This window comes from Gordionus sp. m RMFG-2023, chromosome 4, assembly GCF_954871325.1.
Source record: "Gordionus sp. m RMFG-2023 chromosome 4, tfGorSpeb1-WG-v2, whole genome shotgun sequence".
Classification (NCBI taxonomy): domain Eukaryota; kingdom Metazoa; phylum Nematomorpha; class Gordioida; order Chordodea; family Parachordodidae; genus Gordionus; species Gordionus sp. m RMFG-2023.
The window spans coordinates 27,962,174-27,982,312 of record NC_088778.1 but is presented as its reverse complement, the minus strand read 5'-3'; the positions used below and the strand labels follow the sequence as shown (position 1 = coordinate 27,982,312).

General features: G+C 28.0%; 1 protein-coding gene across 2 annotated transcripts; it reads right to left on the bottom strand.

Annotated features, from left to right (window-relative positions):
* Positions 1–717: 717 nt before the first annotated feature.
* On the bottom strand, positions 718–18,419 carry LOC135927860 (vacuolar protein sorting-associated protein 53 homolog). Of its 2 annotated transcripts, XM_065464085.1 has the most exons (23): positions 18,337–18,400; positions 18,252–18,296; positions 18,166–18,208; positions 17,972–18,125; positions 17,358–17,473; positions 16,794–16,913; positions 15,634–15,712; positions 15,159–15,226; positions 14,913–14,985; positions 13,821–13,963; positions 12,716–12,854; positions 12,250–12,417; positions 10,877–10,953; positions 9,813–9,922; positions 9,254–9,464; positions 8,818–8,986; positions 6,803–6,885; positions 5,470–5,548; positions 5,223–5,371; positions 3,744–3,989; positions 2,189–2,348; positions 1,321–1,405; positions 718–1,203 (listed from the first exon to the last, which is right to left on the bottom strand). In XM_065464085.1, the coding sequence occupies exons 4-23, from the start codon at positions 18,083–18,085 to the stop codon at positions 935–937; spliced, it is 2,658 nt and encodes an 885-aa protein (XP_065320157.1). In that variant the 5' UTR covers positions 18,086–18,125; positions 18,166–18,208; positions 18,252–18,296; positions 18,337–18,400; the 3' UTR covers positions 718–934. The 2 variants fall into 2 exon arrangements, with proteins under 2 accessions (XP_065320157.1, XP_065320156.1); XM_065464084.1 differs by having other exon boundaries at positions 18,166–18,296; positions 18,337–18,419.
* Between the last annotated feature and the right edge of the window lie 1,720 nt (positions 18,420–20,139).

The window sequence follows — 20,139 nt, the reverse complement described above, 5'->3', positions numbered from 1 at the left end:
CAATCATAAAATAACCAAAAACGATAAAAATATTTGATCGGTTTTTCAATAAATATCAGTCCAATTAGATATTTTTTTGAAAACGCTTAATATCGATAACGATCCGATATTTAACGACACAGCCCAATTTAATTTAAAATTTTAGCATATGACTATTAAAAATCTAAGAAATGAGATATTTTAGCATACTTTTTGAAAGTAGCTACTAGGTATCAACGATACAATTAAAAAATAGTAACTAAATGGCGCTATTATTTTTTTTGACAAAGCAGCGAAATGGAAGCCAATATTTTTTTTGTGGAAAGTAATTGTAACTTTAGCAAGCTGCATTTTAAAATTAGCCTTAACAGCATTATGACATACCTGATAAGGTTAAGAAATCCAAATAATATCATTAATTGTTTGGAAATTTCCAAGAGATTCATTAATTAAATAAAGTGAAATTAAATAATATTACATATTTAGGCTTATTTTTTGGAACATGCCTGTCATAATATAAGGCCAAGTATCCTCATTATTTAGAAAAAAAATTTACAACATACATAAATTGCCGTTTAACAAAAAACTATTTGACAAAGAAATATTAGCAATATTTGTTTTATGAACAATTATAAATAGTATTTATCAAAAGCGTGGTGATAAGAAATATCTAATAAAAAAATAATAATAATTAAAGTATGAACCTGTTTATCGTAATGCTAAAGTAATGAACACACATATATTTAAATGATACAACTATAACCCCATAATCATAATAATTTTTTAAAAAATAAATAAAATTGAAGATAATCACAATAAATAAATATAAGATATATTGTTAAATATAATAATCACATCCGTTTGCCTTAAATATGCAGGTTACAAGCCGTTATGATCTTTAATTAATGACGCGAAAAGATTAAAGGAATATTCATAATCATCCTTCAATTTTTATTTACATCTTCTTTTTGATTAAATTTTCAATTTTCTTAATTCTGGGATCAGATATGGAGAAAATCATCGAATTGAGCGAATTTCCACTTGGTTTATTTGATTCATTCGCGCTAGCTACAGACGTGAGGGAAGAAGTCAACGCTTTCGTCCCGGTACTGGCTATGTTATTACTGTTTTTGTTACCACCATTAATTACCGTTTCTTGATTAGATGATGGCGTTTCTTCTTTCGGTAAAGAGGCGTTTGAGGTTGAATTCGAATTGCTAATTTCTGTTATGAATTATTATAAAAAGCGTATATAATATATTTTACTTAGAATTTTTTTTTAAAAAAAAGTAATGATATTTATCTAGATAATGAATATTTAATTAATTATGAAAATATTACTATTTTCTGTTTCGTTTTGTTGAAAATTGGCTCTATGTTCTCTAAAGCAGTCTATTATAGCGTACTGCTCGTTTCTTTTAATGCCCTTTAAAAATATATTTATAAAATATATTTATAAAATATATGTACATTTTCCAAATTTTTTTTATTAGTATAACGATATTTCAAAGGAATTATATATTAGGCTAGTAGCAAAGATTATATAGCTTAATAAATAATTTAAATCATATTTTATCTGGCTAAGTTTTTACCTAATATAAACCCAAAAAAATTAGAAAAATTTAATTTGCTTAGTTATTAATAAAAAATTTTTCAAAGTGTTTTATTAACTTAATTAATTCATACTTGTAGTAATAATAAAAAATTATTGAACGAAAAATGAGAATAAAAAAAAATTAATGGAAATATAATAATTTAACTATTATATATTTAATGAATATCAAAGGTCAAAATTTTATGCTCAGATTTTTATTTCTTAAAGTCCGGACCGAATTTTTATTTTTGATGATTTTATGGGCTGTCATTTACAAGAATTTAGGTAATTTAGAATAATTTTGGTAGTATTTTGGCAAACCAGGTCTCTTACATGATCACTTTAAAAAAAGTCTTTCGACATATCGTAGAATTTAGAATGGTAATAGATCAAATTAAGAAGAAAGTTGAAAAGGAAATTAAGCAAGTATAAGATACAATACGAATGACATTATAATTTGTAAGCGGCCCAGCTGTCTGATAGACCCTAGTTTTCTGTCCGTTTCGGAGAACTGGGATTCAAACTAAAAAAACTAATAAGACCAATTTACAAAATATCCACGCCTTTCTCGAAAATAACCTAAATCTAACCAAAAAAATATATAGAAAGTTTTACTTTGATATCCAGAATTTTTTGGAATTCGATACCTTCCAAATCTGGTAAAAGCTTGAGACAGTTTTCGACAAAGAGCGGAACCGAATCTTGATGAGGCGTCATAACTACCTTCAGTATCATTTCGGCCTTCGTCATGCCCTTAACAACGATCTTGGTGAAGCTTTTGATTTAGTAATTATTTATTTTATGTAAATGAAAAATGGAGGTAGAAGGAAGAAGGGGGGGGGGTTGAGATTAGAATTGTCTTTATAAATCTATTTGATTAAAAAATTAAAATAAATACTTTTTTTTGATACAATTTTATTTACTAAATTTGACCAAAATACTTTAATATATAATGAAAGGCAAAAGACTTGGAAGATTAAGGCAAGCATGTTATTTGTTCTCACACAATGCGTTAAAATTATGAATATTAATGTCCCCAAAAAAAACATCATAATTCCTTTTAGAAAACTAACGATCCTTATTTTTTTTACATTTGTAATTGTTACAAAACCATCCATGTAAAATAACATTTATGTCATATCGCGTTAATTCATGGGAATTCAAAATTTCTTAATTTTAATATCGATTGCTAAATTAAAAAAAAAAATGTGACGGAAATGTATTCAGGCTAATGACATAAAATAATACCTAGACTGAAGGGTGTATTCATTAAAAGTGTACATAATGAAGACAGCTGAGGACGCCATTTTAATTACCCACGTCATTATTAAAAATTTTAAACGAGAGGTCGATTTATTCCTATGTCTGACGCAAACTTTATTAAAGAATTGCCTGATCATAGGAAGCAAGTTATCAATTTAATAGTAGTTTTTAACATGAGAACAATTACTATATGGGTTACCAAAATGGCGGGTCCAGCTGATTTGCATTCAACGATGCTTTCTAATGCATTATTATTTTCGGAAAACTTTGTCGCGATACTTTTTAAACGACTCTTAATTTATATCATTATAAACTAAAATTTTTATACAGATTTTTTTTTTTAAAAAAATATAAAATTTAAAAAAAAATACAAAAATATTTCATAAGGATAAAATTGTGTTCCCTAAACCTTCGAATTTAAAAAATTACCCCAGGTAAATAATTCAAAATTGAGATGTACCTAAGGACCAATGCCCTATGGTCTAATAGGATATATTTTATAGCACGTATATAAATTAATATAGCTTTTTTTGTGATTTTTTCTATTCTTATACCTCGTCCAAGCTAGAGTGAAATTTCGTATTAATGTTATTAAGCGTAAAGTGTCCAAGTTGCATTTGTAACTAATTTTCATGATTAAATTTGGGAATCATATGTTATTAGTATAATATTTTAAATAAAAACATGAGTTTATTAGAATTTCGTTTTAAATGCTTCTTGGACATACGAATAAATTAGTTTACCAAATTCTTACCTAATTTAGTGGAGCTAGACGAGGTATAACTAGCATTGAAAAAGGACAATAGACACTATAACTCTAAAAAAAATGTTATGAATGACAAAATGCCCATTTTTATTATAATCCATTTAAACAATCAATTGAAAGTGCCATTATATAATAGCGAACCTAACAGGTGGCAGTTTTTTAACGTTAATCCCACTTTGCCCCTGACCTTGATTGCTGAGGCTAGAAAAATTGGAATACGAATTGGAAACGGATAAACTGCTACTATTACTATTGAAGGCACCCAAGGAAGGGAGTTCCAACAAAACGGTTTTCAAGCTGTGAGTGTCTAGCAATAGTTGTTCTGCTCCTACCATACCTACAGGTTTGCATTTGTAAAGCGCGGTCAGGTATTTAGGAATGAAAGAACTTTTATTATTTTAGGGGAATATATATTTTTAAAAAAATAAATAAATAGCATATTCAAATGTTAAAGCAAAATTAAATGTAACAATACTTAAAATTAAAAGGGTGTGCTTTTGAAATTTTGAAATTTATTATTGCGCAAGATAATGGATGGATGGATGAATTCAAGATTATTTACATTTGTGAAGAACTAAGGATGGATGAAACAAAGGTTTCATCAAGATTTAGGAGGTTCCTTTTTTTACCGAAATTAATGTGTAAGAAAAGATATATAATAGTTATATGATTTTCGAAATTTGTGGACGTAATAAATGTGATAAGAATTCATTGACAGTTACCGATTATTTATCAGGTTAAGCGGGACTTTTTTTTTAAAGAGTTAGAGGAAAATAAAGAAGTATAATTAAGCAATTTTGGGTAAAATAAAATAATTAAGAAATTTTTGCCCGAAATCGGTGTTCCAGCATAAAGTGCAAGAGTTTCTTCCTGAATCCAGTTTGATCGAATAAGAGAGAATATTTGGGCGAGCGGGACAGTCCTTATGGGGCTTGCTTCTCTCTAACACACGATGCTAATTGTAATTTTTTTTAAAAATTTTTTCCCCCTCTAATCAATACAGAAATAGATTACTCTAAATTAATGGAATATTTGTACAACTTATTTATTAATAATAGGTGTTAATGTCAGTTTTTACCAGAGTTTGAAAAAAAAAACTTTTATTATTATAAGTAAAAAATTTGATTCAAAAATATTTCTCCTTTTAAAAACTTATTTTTTTATAACACCAAAAAAAAATAGTTCAAAAAATTTATGAGGTTGAGTAATAGTTTTTTTTTTCGTTGATAAAATAAAAATTAGCTTATTTGTCATTCCGGTTCAAGTTAACATTATTATTTTTTAATAGTGTTATTATCCTTATTTAACAAAAACTTGCTGTTGAATATCGAAAATATCAAATAATAATAATACCGTTGCGTAACTATCATAGATGCGCATTTTTTGCAAGAGTAATTTATATCTGGTTATTAATATAGCGTAAAAACTATATTTTATTTAAGTAGTACATAAAAACAATCATTTCTAAAATGGCAAAGTGGAGGGGGGGGGATACATGAGGGCTCCTTTATAAGGATACGATTTTGATTCGTAAATCATTTTTGTACAAAAGTGGTAAGTTAGAAATATAATTAAGCAGTAAATATAAAATTATAATATATATATATATAGAAGGCAAACTTCACGAATCGTATACAAAATTGGGTGAAATATTTGCGAGAATTGGTCAAGTTAGATTTTATGAACGGAAAACTAATTTTGAAGCAATTTACGATACCGGTAACGTACTTAGATTGGTCACCAACCGATTCACAATTCAGCCAGTTGGTCTAATATGGAAGGAGTAGAAAAAAAAACGAAACAAAATGTATATTATTTTTTAGCAAAAATTTAAAAGTTTAGTAACAATTAACGAGACATTAGTAACCTTGGACATGGCATTTAGATAAGGTTCACACTGAGCTTCCAAATCTTGAATCAGGCTATTGATACAGGTACTAATGATTCTGAATCAGATTAAACAAAATATTTCTAGAGAATAAATAAAAGAGCCATGATATTTATTTATATATGTTCTTTATTTAATTACGATTTTGATCAAAATTTTAATGAAATGTAAAAAAAAAATAGCATAAATCTTAGGTCATCCCAGACAAAGCCTTTTTATTGCAAATCGGTAAAAAAAAATAACAATAAATACTTCCAAACATATCACATATCCTACACTTATTCTTTGAACTTATGTTTAAAGGTTTCTTCTAAACATTATATTCCCAAAAGTAAAGTTAGAAAAAAAGGCTTTATGAATTGAATTTATGGAAACTAGACTAGTCGAAATTACTCCGACAGAATTAGTATATTGATCAAAAAGAATTATGAGCAACTTGTTTTATAAATAATCATCGATTGGTTGAGAGTAAAAGAAGAATTTAAGCTTAGTTTAGAATATTAGTTTTTCTTTTATTCACCTTTAAAATCTCTAAAACGAAATTGATAAATAACCTTGACAGATGTTAGAAAATAGAGATCTACAAATCAAGGACCGAAACTATTTTAAAAAAAAATTCGGTTCGGGCTGCGTCCGGTCTCATGCTTTTTCATTACGGGCCGGGTCGGGCCTAAAAATGATATATTATAAAATTCTTGCAAGAAACATATATTAAAATTTATCATATATGTCAAATAAAGAAACGTTAGAACTAAAATATGATACTAAATCTTTATTAAATACTTAAATATAAAGTGAAAACATGATCAAAATAAAATTAATATTAATTAAAATTGACAGATTAAGAATTAAGTTCGCAAAATAACAAGTAAAATATCCTCGATTATATATATACTTTTATATCCTATTCATTTACATCGTCTTTACTCAAATAATATAATAATTCGTTTCGTTTTTCTGTTTAACAAGTCGATTTGAATATTACTTCTTTACCTCTCGATTTTATTTCGAAGTAAATTTACATATTACAACAACATATATTTTAAATACGGCCTTGGCAAGACGGACAGATAATTTTTCATTTTTATTTTGCAGGCTTTTTTAGAACAAAAAAAATAAATTCGTTCGGGATAATTTTTAAAAATATTCGGGGTTGGGCCGGACGGCCCGATGCTGATCACTAGTTACACGAATACGAGTTTTAAAATATGGGCGGGAGATTTCTTAAACATCCTCCATTTTTTAGTCATTTTTCCTTCCCTCCTTCGAAAAAAAAATCTTTTAAAAATGTTTTAAATTTAAAGTTAAATACCCTTGAAACAAATCGATTTCGTCGTTAAAATCAACTTGGTCGACCAATGAAGGTTCGATTTTTTCTTTCATCTTGGTTTCTAACTATTATATATAAAAAAATAAAATAAATAGGATAAAATTTATATATATTTTTTTTAAATATCGCGGATATTTAATCAGCTGTTAATTTTGCAGGTTCAAGGGCTGCATTTTTACAACTCTATAAAAATACGTAACGAATATTTGCATTATTCGTATTCGATGTGATTCGTCGAATATTGAATTGGAAAATCGAATTGTATTCGAAAATAGATTATCAAAATTTTTTAAAAAATAATTTATTGTGGAAATAGAGTCAAAGGAATCGGGTTTATAGGAATAATTACAAATTATTCGACAGTTAATATATCTTTATTTTCTTATATTCGATTCAAATAATATCAAAATTTTTTTTCATAAGTTTCAAAATTTTAAGGAAATCGTATGTTAAACATATTTAAAATTTTCTAAATATTTTGGACATTTTTTTAAAATATTTATAATTAAAAATCTGATTTTATTCTTTTTGCGAAATCAAATTTTTCGATATCTAAAACACAGACTTAAACTAATTTTGAATGAGAAAATATTCATTTTTTTGACAATATGTTTGTTTTTTAAATTGATTCAAATTTTTTTTAAGTTAAAATCAGGGACTCGGAGAGAACCGTAACGAACCGTTAAACCATTATAAACCGTTATAAATATCTGAACCATAACCGTAACCGATATAATTATTTTTTGAAGGATTAAAAAGAACCTTTATAAAAAACGGTTCGGTTCAGTTTTTATATTTTTGAAATGGAAATAATTTGAATATCCAGAATTGTATAAACTTGCTCTTATAGTACTGGGGGTTCCCGCAACACAAGTTTCTGTAGAAAGGGCTTTTTCGGGGAAAAAAATTGTGTTATTATCGTTACAACGAACAAAAAGGAATCCATTTATATTAGAAAATATATTACTTTATACGTTCAAATAATATATTTAAAAAATGAGTTATTTTGAATCTTATATATTATTTTTATGTATAATTCATAGATGCTTATAATAAAAATAAATTAGAAGATGGTGTTGTTTCAATAAAAAAAAAATTCTAACCGTAATAAACCTTTATAATTAGCTAAACCGAACCTATTCTTAAGAACCGTAACCAAAACGTAACCATTATAATTTTATAACGATTCGGGATCCCTGGTTAAAATTAAATTTTTTTTTTAAAATTAAAATAATCTGTCAACTGTTTCCTTAAGATATTTTCCAACACGCCATTATTTTTGACTAGTGTCGTATTACTTTTGTATTAACTTAAAATCATTATATTCTCGTTTTATAAATATATGCACCTGGTATAACCCTAAATTCACAGTTAGCGCGAATTCTAGACGGAAAATACAAAAATACAGCGTATTTTGTAAAATTCGCCGCGAAATTCGGGGTAACTATGAATGAAGGTTTAAGTTTGATTGACCTTGGATAAGGCTTCCACAAAACGAAATGATAAAAAAATTTAAAAAAATATCATATTTAAAGAAATCGGTAAAAAAAAAACTAGAATTGAAGAAGCATCAGGAGAAATTATCAATGAAATCTCATTTTTTTCGACGATAAATTTCTCGAAATAAAATATTTAATTAATGTTTGCGCATGCGCAGTCATAAACTGTATGTATACTGTGACGATAATTTAAAGGCGGATCAGGGTCCCTTCTCCAATTTTTTTTATTCCTCACTCACGAAGAAACTTACTCCGTATTCCCCTAATTTTAAAAACAGGAATTTAAATCGAAACCTAAAAAGGACATGAACCCACCTCCGGTCCATATTACCCCTGTTCAAAGGGTTGCCCATAAAGTAGTCTATGTTTGGTCTGTGGTCTCAAAATACCCAACCAAATAATTTTGAATGTCTGAACCCTAATTTGGCTTCACGGGCCTCGAATAATTTATCAAATCAACGGCATAGTGGCATAAAAAAATAAGTGATTGGGAAAAACTTGTTTAATAGTTTCGCAACAATACTCGGCCGTACCAATGAAAACGCAAAGGAGAGTAATTTCGGATCGGCTCAAAGTTTTGTTGGTATTTTCTTTGAGGAATGAAGCGAGTTCTCGTAAATTACTGGCCGTGGCTGAGAGGGTTCCGGAAGACGCGGAGGAAGGATTGCTTGCAAAAATTAAAAAATTTATTTGGTGAATAAATTAATGACTAAAAAAAATAATCATTTCCATATAAAAAAGAAAGATAATTAAATTAATTCTCCTATCCTACCCTTTATTAAAGCATTCCTAATTTTCTTTCCTTCCTTATCCACGTTTCCTATTTCCTTTTTATAAATTAATCTCATGATTTATAATATTCCACCATTCATTCGGTTATAACGCTTTCCAAAAAGCGGAATTTTTAAAACATACTCCATTGGACACTTCTTACTTGGGTACGTTAGCCAACAAAACTCGGTTGCCGTATTGTTTAAGGTAAATCTTGAAAACATCGTTGGCCAAGTTTAGCATGGCCCTGGAAGCATTAATTTGAGCGCACTGCATGAGGCACGATTTGTAAAACACGAAGAGGTCAGCGCTGCTGGGCAGTACTATCGATTCCTTCAAAGAATTTTGAGCAGTCGAAGAAGGGTCTAGCGCGCCTATAGATATCGAAAATAAATACATAAAAAAAATAAGATGACACTTCGTTTAATGTGTTGTTTTTTCCCCCAAACTTTTCCAATTTATTGGTTTACATTTTACAATAAGTGTTCCCTTACATGAACTGAGTTCGACTAGCCCGAAATCGAATTGGAATACTTCAGAATCTTATGCCAGTCTATGAGTCAGCTGTAAAAAATCTAATTTTTGTTTAAACCGAAAAGGACCCCCCAAAAAAAATCAGGCACAATAAGGGCCTCATAGCCTATTATAAAAGAAAATTTAAAGCAATTCCTTGATTCAATGGAAAAATTTATTGTAATATTTTTCTTTAAAATGTATTATACTATCGCTTTCGGCGTTGAAAGGATTTCCATTGCTGGAGTTTGTGGCATTCAATTCGTTTATAAGAGCTTTAGTGTCTCGAGTAAAGCGATCTAACATATCCTTAAGGTTTCTAAAATAGGATTATATTTAAAAAAAAATTTTTTTTAAAACAGTTATTTTAAAACAGTTAACAAGAATTTAACTTTTGTTCAAAAATAAAAAAAAAACATAGATCTATGAAGATTTTTTTTGAGAATGCTTAAGCTCAAATTTTTTGATCAAAGTTTCCATACCCCAATTATTTTTGTAATATATCTTTTATAGGCTGTGTCCTAAATATATAAAAAAAATACTCAAAAGCTTTAAAAAATGCAAAACTTTCGTGAGTTTTGAGAGATATACTAAATATGTCCAGAATCTTCCTTTAAATTTTGAAAAAAATTTGTTAAATTCTGCAATAAAAAAATTCAAAATGTTTGATTCTATATTTTATATTTTTCCTGTAAAATTTTATCGATTTTAATGATAAAACAAATTTTTACAATGCGTAAAACTTTTATGAATAATAAAACATTCGCGAATTAGAAAAAATCATTTAGGCCAATATTTTAATTTTACATTAAAAATGGTTCACATTCTTTATTTATTTCATTCCTTCTTTCTTGAATGAAATTCCCAAATCCTTTTTCAAAAATAAAAAAATTAAAATTCGATCTTTAAAAGATATTTTTTAAGGTTCATTGATAATAATAAATTAATAAATAATATAATATAAAAAATTATAATTTTATATACTTATTTTATAAAAAACTAATAAATGATAATTATTTCAAAAAATGTAATAAATATAAAAGGTATAAAAAAAAAATTTTTTAAAAAGCAAATATAACAAAATTGTATAAAGCCAAGAAGGAAAAAATCGAATAATATTTTTGTTCAAAATTTGGTATTTCCCGACCCTGCATTTTAAAGGGTATTTTAAAAATCTGGCAAAATTCATTTAAAAACATTATATTAAAAACCTTAAGGAAAAAAAATATATGCGTTAATGATGTTATTATAAAATAATTTATATAGGGTATACCTATCTTGTGCTTTGATAAATATGTCCAAATGATCCTCGAAACATTTCGATATAGCCCCAATATAAGGAGATTTCTTCTATAAAAATTGTTTTTTTTTAAAAAACATGTATATATATAAGCTTTTCGTGACCATTTTATCCGCAAATATGGCATTAGTGTTGTTAAACGGCGTGATTTCTGCACCTTAGAGATTTTGCTTATAGATGACAGAAAAGTTTGGACATCTATTAACGAAATCTCGTTATCCGCGTAACAATATTTTGGCTAAAAAATATTAATTTGAATTGGCGTTTAACAGTACATGGCGTATAAAATGCATAATTATTATTTTTAATCATTTTTGAAGAAAATAAATTAGAATTAAAAAGAATTTTAAAAAATTATTTTATCCTGGGTAATACTTACCGCTGCATTAATAAGTAATAGTTTTAACCAGGTTGGAACTGAATACAAAACTTGAGACATCTAGGAACTACAGGCCAATTAAAATCTCTAGAATAGAGGATCCCATTTAAAATTTCCAGGGACCCGAACAAGTTTTAGTAAAAAGGATAAACAATTTTTATGTATAATTATTGTTTCAAAATGTTGCGATTTCATTTTAGAGGCTTAATTGAGTGTTTAAAATTTTTTTTGTTTAATTGCTTATGAATCTGGAGGCTAGTGTTGTTAAACGGCTCGATTCTTATAAAATGAGTAAACCAAATATTTCATCCAAAATAATTATGCAAACTTAGACATTCTTGCTTATAGATGGTAGAAAGGTTTAGACATATTTAAGGAAATGTCAAGGATTACGTAATATTATTTTGGCGAAAATCTTGATTCAAAACGGGATTAAATTGAGCCGTTTAACAACACTACTTGGGACCGTAAAGTTTTTTTAAAGGCCTTTGGTCGAGGTATAAAACCCTGGTTTTCTAACTCCCTTTTTTGTAGAAATTTTATCAGGGTCATAAAAGTATTGTTTTGATTAGTACCCTCTACCGTTTTTATAAACAAGATAAAATATAAGCCCCAATTATTGAAAAAGTTATGCGAATCAGGAGATACTAGAGGTAAGAAGTCCGGCCACCCCCTCATAATTTTTACAAACCCACCGGCCTGCCTGTTTATCTCAAAATTTTGTTTAACCCTCCTGCCTGCTGGTTAAAAATTATTTTAATGGTTGAGTTGGCTCTTTATTTATATTTTCATGTATTTTTAATTAAACCTATAAAATATGCAATATTATGAAATTTTTTTAAAAAAATAATTTTTAATAGAAATGCCAAAATTCACCCGCAACATATTTTAGCTCGCCTGCAGGCCCATCCGGAGACTGGGTGGGCGGGCTAAATCCGCCCTACAATGTTTTTTTTTGAAAATTTACCTTGAGCAATTTATGTTCCTTATCTTCGTTACCTGCCACCGGGGTTAACGATGATTTGGGAGAGATAGCGTGAGGCGTGTGCGGCTTTCTCGTGATAGCAGAAATGGAACTAGAAATATCTGGTTCATTGAACGGATTTTTGGCATCTCTACCATCTATATTAATTTCCTTCAAAATAATACAAGCTAATTATTTTAGCAAAATCAAAATCTATGTTGCGATATATCATTCCAGAAAAGAAAGAACGAGATAATAAAAAAAAATCCCAACTCAAAGGTTAACTTTAACATGAAAATTTATGGCGAATCAAACATTGCGATTCAACAATAAGTCCCATATAAAAAAAATGTATTATAAAAGAAAATTTTCAGAAATAATAGGATTTAAAAAAAAAAAAAATTGGATGGGGTTAGAGGGTGGGGAAGGGGGGTTGTGTGAAGAAATATCAAAAATTAAATATAAAAACTTCATCTTCTTCCATATCGCCCGTGTCAAATTTTTCGGCCAAGAGATTTTCGAAAACCTGGGTTTTCTGAATAGCGAAAAGTATGAGCTTTACGTCGATTTCCGAATACCTTTGGCTCATAGCTTTGGTCAAATGATTCCTTATTTTTTTTTTATAGAAAAAAAAATATATTTTCGCATTTCGCTAAATAATTTTCTTTCAAAATCATTTTTCGCGATGTCAAATAACCGTTCTCCTCCTGAATTTAGGAAATATTTCCCATCAAAAAAAATCCCCGTTTATTAAGATATTACAAAATTAATAACATAGGAGAAAAAATTCCCTATAAAATATATTTACGAAATAAAAATCTTCAGAATAAAAATGTTTACAATTTTTAAGAAAATCAATTCCAGGGAATTATTTTCAAAGAATTATTATTAGGGAATTTTTCTTCTGGGGAATTATTTTCCGCTTACCACTCCACCCCCCACTACCTCTCTTCATCAAAATTGTATTTGTGGTTTAACAGTTACCACGAAAAAATTTGCCTTGCCTTTTGATCAAGCTAATTTTTTCCCATTCTTGCTTATCTGACTATCACAAATCTATTTTTTAAACTTAAAATGAAAAGTTTCAAGAAATCAAATAATTACATTTGGCCAAGCATGTCAATCAAATTATTAAACATTTATGATACCTGTTGAGGTACGGATTTTTTTAAAATATATATTTATTTATAATTTTTATAGCTGATAATGACAATATAAAATATTTGGTTTTAAAATATAGCCCGGTGTACGGATATCTTTTAAAAAAAAATTCTTTAGGCCTGGCCCAGGTATACTTAAAAAAAATTGAAATACGGCCCGGCCCGTGTACCCGGTCCTGCTGGTCTACAATATTTATCATAACAACATTTTTAATTCATTTTTTTCTCTTTACTTTTTTCATTCATTCATTTCTTTCTTTCTTTGTATTTCTACTCGTAATTACTTTCCATTACCTTCCTTTTTTTTCTCCTTTCTCATACGTTAATTTTGTCCAAAAATAAATTTAAAAAAATTATGAAATATTATAAAGCAGAACCATGGCGTGAAAATTATTTATTGTAAAATAATGTAACCTGGTTATCTGGCAAAAATGAAGAGCGATCTTGCTCAAAATGTGCCAGTTATCCGGAAAAACGCCGTAATATTTTTGAGTAAAATCGTTCCCGTATCGCTTGAACCACGTGAATCTTTTATCGACTTTATCGAGCCAACCTTCCTGCGCATTTGTTTGTTTGTTTGAAATGGGAATATAGTGGGAGTAGGAAAAAAAGACTAATGATCAAATATGGAACGGCCTAGAATAATATATCTCTTTTTTTAGAAATTTCTCAGGCTGATTGATAACATGTTTTTACACAAAAAAATCGTAGTTTTTTTTTGAATGGCAGCTATGGCACAACGGTTAGAAATATGAAAGATATCGTGTTCCAGTGTGGGAGTTTTTTTTCTTAAACAAATTACTTGGAAGAAGTCAGGGTTAAGAAGGTCAGATATTGGTTAATGATAGTCACTACCTTAAGGCTAATACCAATCAAATTTGTATAGTTTATTTTTCATTTGGAGAGGCACTAACAAATTTATTTATAATATCTATTTGAAAAATCGTGATTTTTGGAAAGCCTCTATGACCTAGTGGGCAAGAGCGTCGCCTACCAATCCGATGGTTGTGGGTTCAAATCCCAGCAATGAACCCCTGGGGGGGGGATGATATATAGGAGGCCGGACTCGACCATGTGATTCCATTATAATATATAATATTAAGGGTCTTATTACATTTTAATAAATTTTGGTCGGTATTTAGCAAATTTGGTTGGTATTTAGAAATTGCAATACGTTGACTTGGTAGTGACTATTATTAACCTCTGAATAAGATAAGTTTTTTAGGAGAAAAAACAGACGTGTCTTTTATGCACCTATTTAAATCTATTTCTACCATTAAAATCTTTATGAAATATAGAAATTACTAATAATTTAAAAATATTTATAATGCGTAAAACTATGGCTTAAAATAATATTTAAGCTTGTTTCTTTCGTTGTTCTACTTATCTTCCGTTTTTTGTTTAATAAATTGATATATGGTGACCCAATTGTTTTTGATCACTAGCCAAAAAAAAATCCCCAAAAAGGAGAGAATACAAGAGTAATCAAATCACAGTTTAGTTTACATCTTGAGTTTCTTGAAAAAGTACGTTGTACTCGGCCAGTTGTAAATTGATGAACCAATCCAAAAATTCTTTTCTAATAAAGGTTATATATAGAGAAAGTATATATTATATTGAATATTACGTGTAAGTTAAAAAGAATAACAGTCCTAAAAAAAACATTGTAGAGGTTGGGTGTAGGTTAAAACTGACAGACCAAACTGTTGACTTTCACTTAATCGAAACAATATTATATATATAAACATTTACTTTAAACTAGAGTCCATGATATCGATGACCCTAACGGCGTCGTACAACTCATGAGTCGTGTTAAGGACCTGGTTATTAGGTTATTTTTTTTAAATTTAATAGGATGACACGCTAATTATCTATATGTATGTTCTAATTCGATTTGTCATATATATTTAATTCTCAACAAATATCTTATATTAACAAGAAAAATCCATAAAAAGGGTGATTGACTCATTATACCAGATATCGAGTCAAAATTTAGCAATTTTTTTTAAAAAAAATCATTATTTCTATCTTTTATACTATTAAAAGTTGCCATATGTTTTCTTAGGCAATTTGAAGAGATAAGGAGAAAGATTAAAATATTTTTTAGACTAAAATCTTCCATGTTGTGGATGTAAAATTTTAGATATTTTAAATTATAATATTTAAAAATAATTCCATTTTAGGTAAACATAGTTAGAAATTTAATATAATAAATTTTTAAATTTACGCGAGGCCCATGGCCAGTCATGCTATTCTTGAAATCGTCGAATATTTGTTGACCAACCGTTTTTCGCAAAGATTGTACCCTAAACAAAATACACTGTATATTTATATGATATGAATTTATGGAAAGTTGCAATATTAATAATCGTGTTCATATTATAGACCTAAGAGGCATATCTATTTACAATCCCTCTAACGTAAATATCAATCCACTAACACAAGGAAACAAAAAACATCGACAAATACAAAAATAAAAACTTCCAATTAATTCCACCAGTGGCTTCCGCAAAATACCATTTTTTGCCATTAATCTATAAATTTTAAAAAATCTAGGAACAAAAATCCGGCGTTTTATAAACGAAGCTAAAAATTTATAACTTATACGACAAAAACAGATAGAAATTTTTTAAATATAATTAAAGTTCCTTTTTGGGAACACATTTATGAATTGCATTTTAAATTTTATAATGATGTAAATAATTATTTAATAAAAAATTATTAGTTTTATAAAATATCATTAAGAGGGCCGAATTGGTGATTTAACATCCGTGGGTCTTTTCAAAGGCCAGATAAATAGGAAAATTCAGATGACCAAGAGTGTAATATATATATTTATTTTAAAAGAATATATATTCCCGACTTTTATAATTATGGGTGTCCTGCCAAACTCTTCCAAAATATTTTTTATGTTAAGAGGTAGACATATGATCCGAACCAAGGTAGGGACCCCTTAATTAAAAACAAATTTTTTAAAAATTTGCCTTTACAGTGCTACATCTAAAATTTAACGTCATATGGTTTGCTCCAAATTGTCGGACATTTAACATTGCAAAAATTTAATTCTTTAAAACTCTACAAATAATTTAAGAGCTATTTTTTAAAAAATAGATTTTAACCAATCCCTTGATAACTGACTCTCACTCTTACTTTTGAAACTGCTAAACCCTGCATTCACAGCTACCACGAATTAGCGGCGAGGTATACAAAATATGATAAAAATATATTAACTTTACTTTGATTTTTTATAAACCAGTCCCAAATTCGCGATAGCCGTGAATTACGGGCTATGTAAAGAAGAAGAAAAAATAAATAACAAAACTTCATGATAAGTGATATTTTTTTTATTTTTTTTAATAAAAATAAATAAATAAATTCGAAATAAACTTATTGGCCATTTCTTTAATTTGAGGTATATCAGTGCATCCCTGGAAATTGTCAAGCACGTTTAACAAGCCTTGGAACAAATTGCTAATTTCGCCGTATTTCCTTTGCGGTATTAGCTTCCTTAAAATAATTTTAATAATTTTGTTTTCCCTCGTTATTCTAAAGTATTTCAAATTATGATACACCATTCCACATATAAGATAATCTTAAAGGGAGGGACCATAAATATTAGAAAATATAAAAATATACTCGTTGATTTGTCAGACTGATTCAAACGTCCCAATTCTTTAAAAGGATTTAATTGATTAAAAAAAAATTTGACCAAATTCCAATTTCATAACTATAAATTCTCCCAATGAGTGAGCCACACATAAACTGGCTGATAACAACGTGTACTAGTAAAAGACTATTAAGCCACTTTCCACTAGCTTTCAAATCAAACCCAGGTAAATTATAATTTTGCTATAATGTCAAACTAAAAAAAATATTTTTATTTCCCCGCTGAAAATAAATAATGAGGTTCTCATATACTGCAATAGATATTTATTTATTTGTTTAAATTACTCTAAAGATTCTACACCTCCAACTAACATGTGAAGATGATTTAAGGTAGTAATGGAGAGGGTCAAATTTTGTTTGGCCTGATCTAGTTGTCGTATATCTTGAGTGATTTCATTGACCTTGATAGAATTTAATATTTAATAAACATAAGTTTATGTAATATATTTAAGTATATATGCAGCATAATATCTGACATGCAAGTTATATAGGTCTGCCAAAAGACGTAGTGTGAAGTTGGGATTTTATGTTTGATTAAAATGAAAACTTTTTTTTTTAGTGATAGTTGGAATTTCTTAAATTACTACAGTCAGGTTGAAATACCACACATTCATAAATATTATGAAGTGTATTTGGCAAATCTCCAAATTTATATTATTTAAATGGGCTTTTTTTATAAAAAATATATATTAAAAATGGAGCATTTCTATATTTTGAAACTATATTGTATAAAGTATTTCAAGCCAAAGTTTAAAAAATGCCATGAACTCAAATTTGAGTTAAAACAAGCACCTCCACAAAAAACAAAAAAAAATTAAGATTTTTTAATGAGCATGCATCTTATCAATAAATTTATTTATATAATTAAAATTTGTGTTAGTATAAAAATCTAAAAAAACCATATTTTCAGATGTCTCTGCTTTAGATTTTATATCAATTATCTGGGAAGAGAGATCTTTTATGTAGCTCTTAGCTTTTTCTAACGTTTTCAAACCTTCAACCTCGGTATTCATTTGTTCATGAAGGCTATGGCGTATTTCATTGTCCAAGATTCTTTAAAAAAACGTATAAACATATAATTTATTTGTGTTACTTTATATTTTCTTCAAACTTTGCAATTATTTCATCGATATTACCTAAAGATTGTTCAGTTGGAAATAATTGATTAATATAATCCACTTCATTGAAACTTATTGAGTCTAATGGATCTTCGCTTGGTAATATCTATGTTATATAAGATATATTTTGACTTTCTAAATTTTACCGAGTCTATTTTGGCTAATAACTCAGAAGGAATATCATAATCTTGATTAAGCATGATCATTAAGATTTTCAGAAAACGTGAGAAATAATCATATGGAATTTTGAAATTTTTTAAATTACTAAAATTAGAAAATTGAATGTCAGATATGACAGATATTTGACATAGCTAAATTACAACTCCGGATTAAATTTGTTATCAGTATCAAAGTAAAAAAAAATGGGGTTCGGTTCGTCCGGTGGTAAATATTATTTTATTTTAATCATATTTATTTACAGATATAACTTACATTAAAGAAATTAAGCTTAAAATCAGTCATCACCCACCTTTAAAATAATTAAATTATACTGTAGTTCTCAAGTATAGGCTTTTTCTTTGTCCCACTCCTTCTAAATTAAAGCCTATAGAGGTTTAAGCAACATTTTTCGAAATGTTGTGCCTACAAGTACGTGCGGCTTGCCCACAAACGTGTGGAGGGCTCCTCATATTTTTATTTTTATACCCAAATTAAATTGTTCCAATTAGATGGAAATGAGGAAAACCTAGCGTAGCTCTGTTGAATCTTCAACGTTAGAGGGCAAAAGCGCTATATATCACGTATATCACGTAATTTGTTATCAGAATTATAATTTGTTAATATATCAGAATTTATTTTTTATACATTCATATAATGGCGCAAATTAGAGTATTGTAAAGTATTTTGTTTATATGAACTAATTTTGAAGGAACATAGAAGTTAACTAATATACATTAAATTTTGTTACATTATAGGAATTAATAAATTAAAATATTTTGGTTATTGAATAGTAATATGTTTTAATTTATATAACGTACATTCATTATGTTTATTCAAATTATATTTTTATTTTTGTTACAATTTTATTTTTATATATTAACCTTTTTAATATTGTATTCTAATTTTAGTTTATAAAAATATATATATAGGTTGTTATTATTCTGTAAAAGTTAGTTATATTAAATAAAATTAAGCTCATCTCTCTTTCTTTTCATGGTGCTCTGGCTCTGGGTGGTGGACTAGAATGAGATGACTACCTAATCTATTGATATGACTGCCTAATCTATTGAGATGACTACCTAATCTATTGACATGATCAATGCCAAATCTATTGAGATGACCACTTAACCTATTGAGATGACTACCTATTGAGATGACTACCTATTGAGATGACTACCTATTGAGATGACTACCTATTGAGATGACTACCTAATTATTGAGATGACTACCTAATCTATTGAGATGACTACCTAATCTATTGAGATGACTACCTAATCTATTGAGATGACTACCTAATCTATTGACATGACCAATGCCTAATCTATTGAGATGACTACCTAATTTATTAAGATGACCAAGAATCATACCTTAGCACGTTCTTTCATGCAAAAAGCTTCTTTCTTCATGTGTCCTGGCTCTGGATGTTGGACTGGAATATGATAACCAGCACCTAACCTAATGTGACAACCTAGAAAGAACTGATTGGAAGTTGAGTGATAGGCTATGAATTCTATATAGTGAGACCAGTGATGATTTACTAATAATTCTAAATCCACGTAAGAAGAAAAGTTATTATAAATTAAAATTTTATGCCGAGATAAAGGCAAGTTGTAAATTTACTTATTAAAATAACTTAAATGTAAATCAATCATAATAGACATATTTGAATACATAAAAAGCCTTAAAAAATATTTACATAATAATGAATTAACAGTTAAATTTCTTAGTGAAATGCTTATTGATATTTTGAATTTCTTAGTGAAATGCCAATTGATATTTTGAATTTCTTA

Bases quoted from the DNA above. Each gene is read 5' to 3' on its own strand.
- LOC135927860 (XM_065464084.1), bottom strand. From the start codon at position 18,396: ATGATCATGCTTAATCAAGATTATGATATTCCTTCTGAGTTATTAGCC. The intron at 18,126-18,165 runs GTAACACAAATA...GTTTTTTTAAAG, and splicing joins AAGTTTGAAGAAAATATAAA to AATCTTGGACAATGAAATAC. The intron at 9,923-10,876 runs GTATACCCTATA...ATCCTATTTTAG, and splicing joins TTTATCAAAGCACAAGATAG to AAACCTTAAGGATATGTTAG.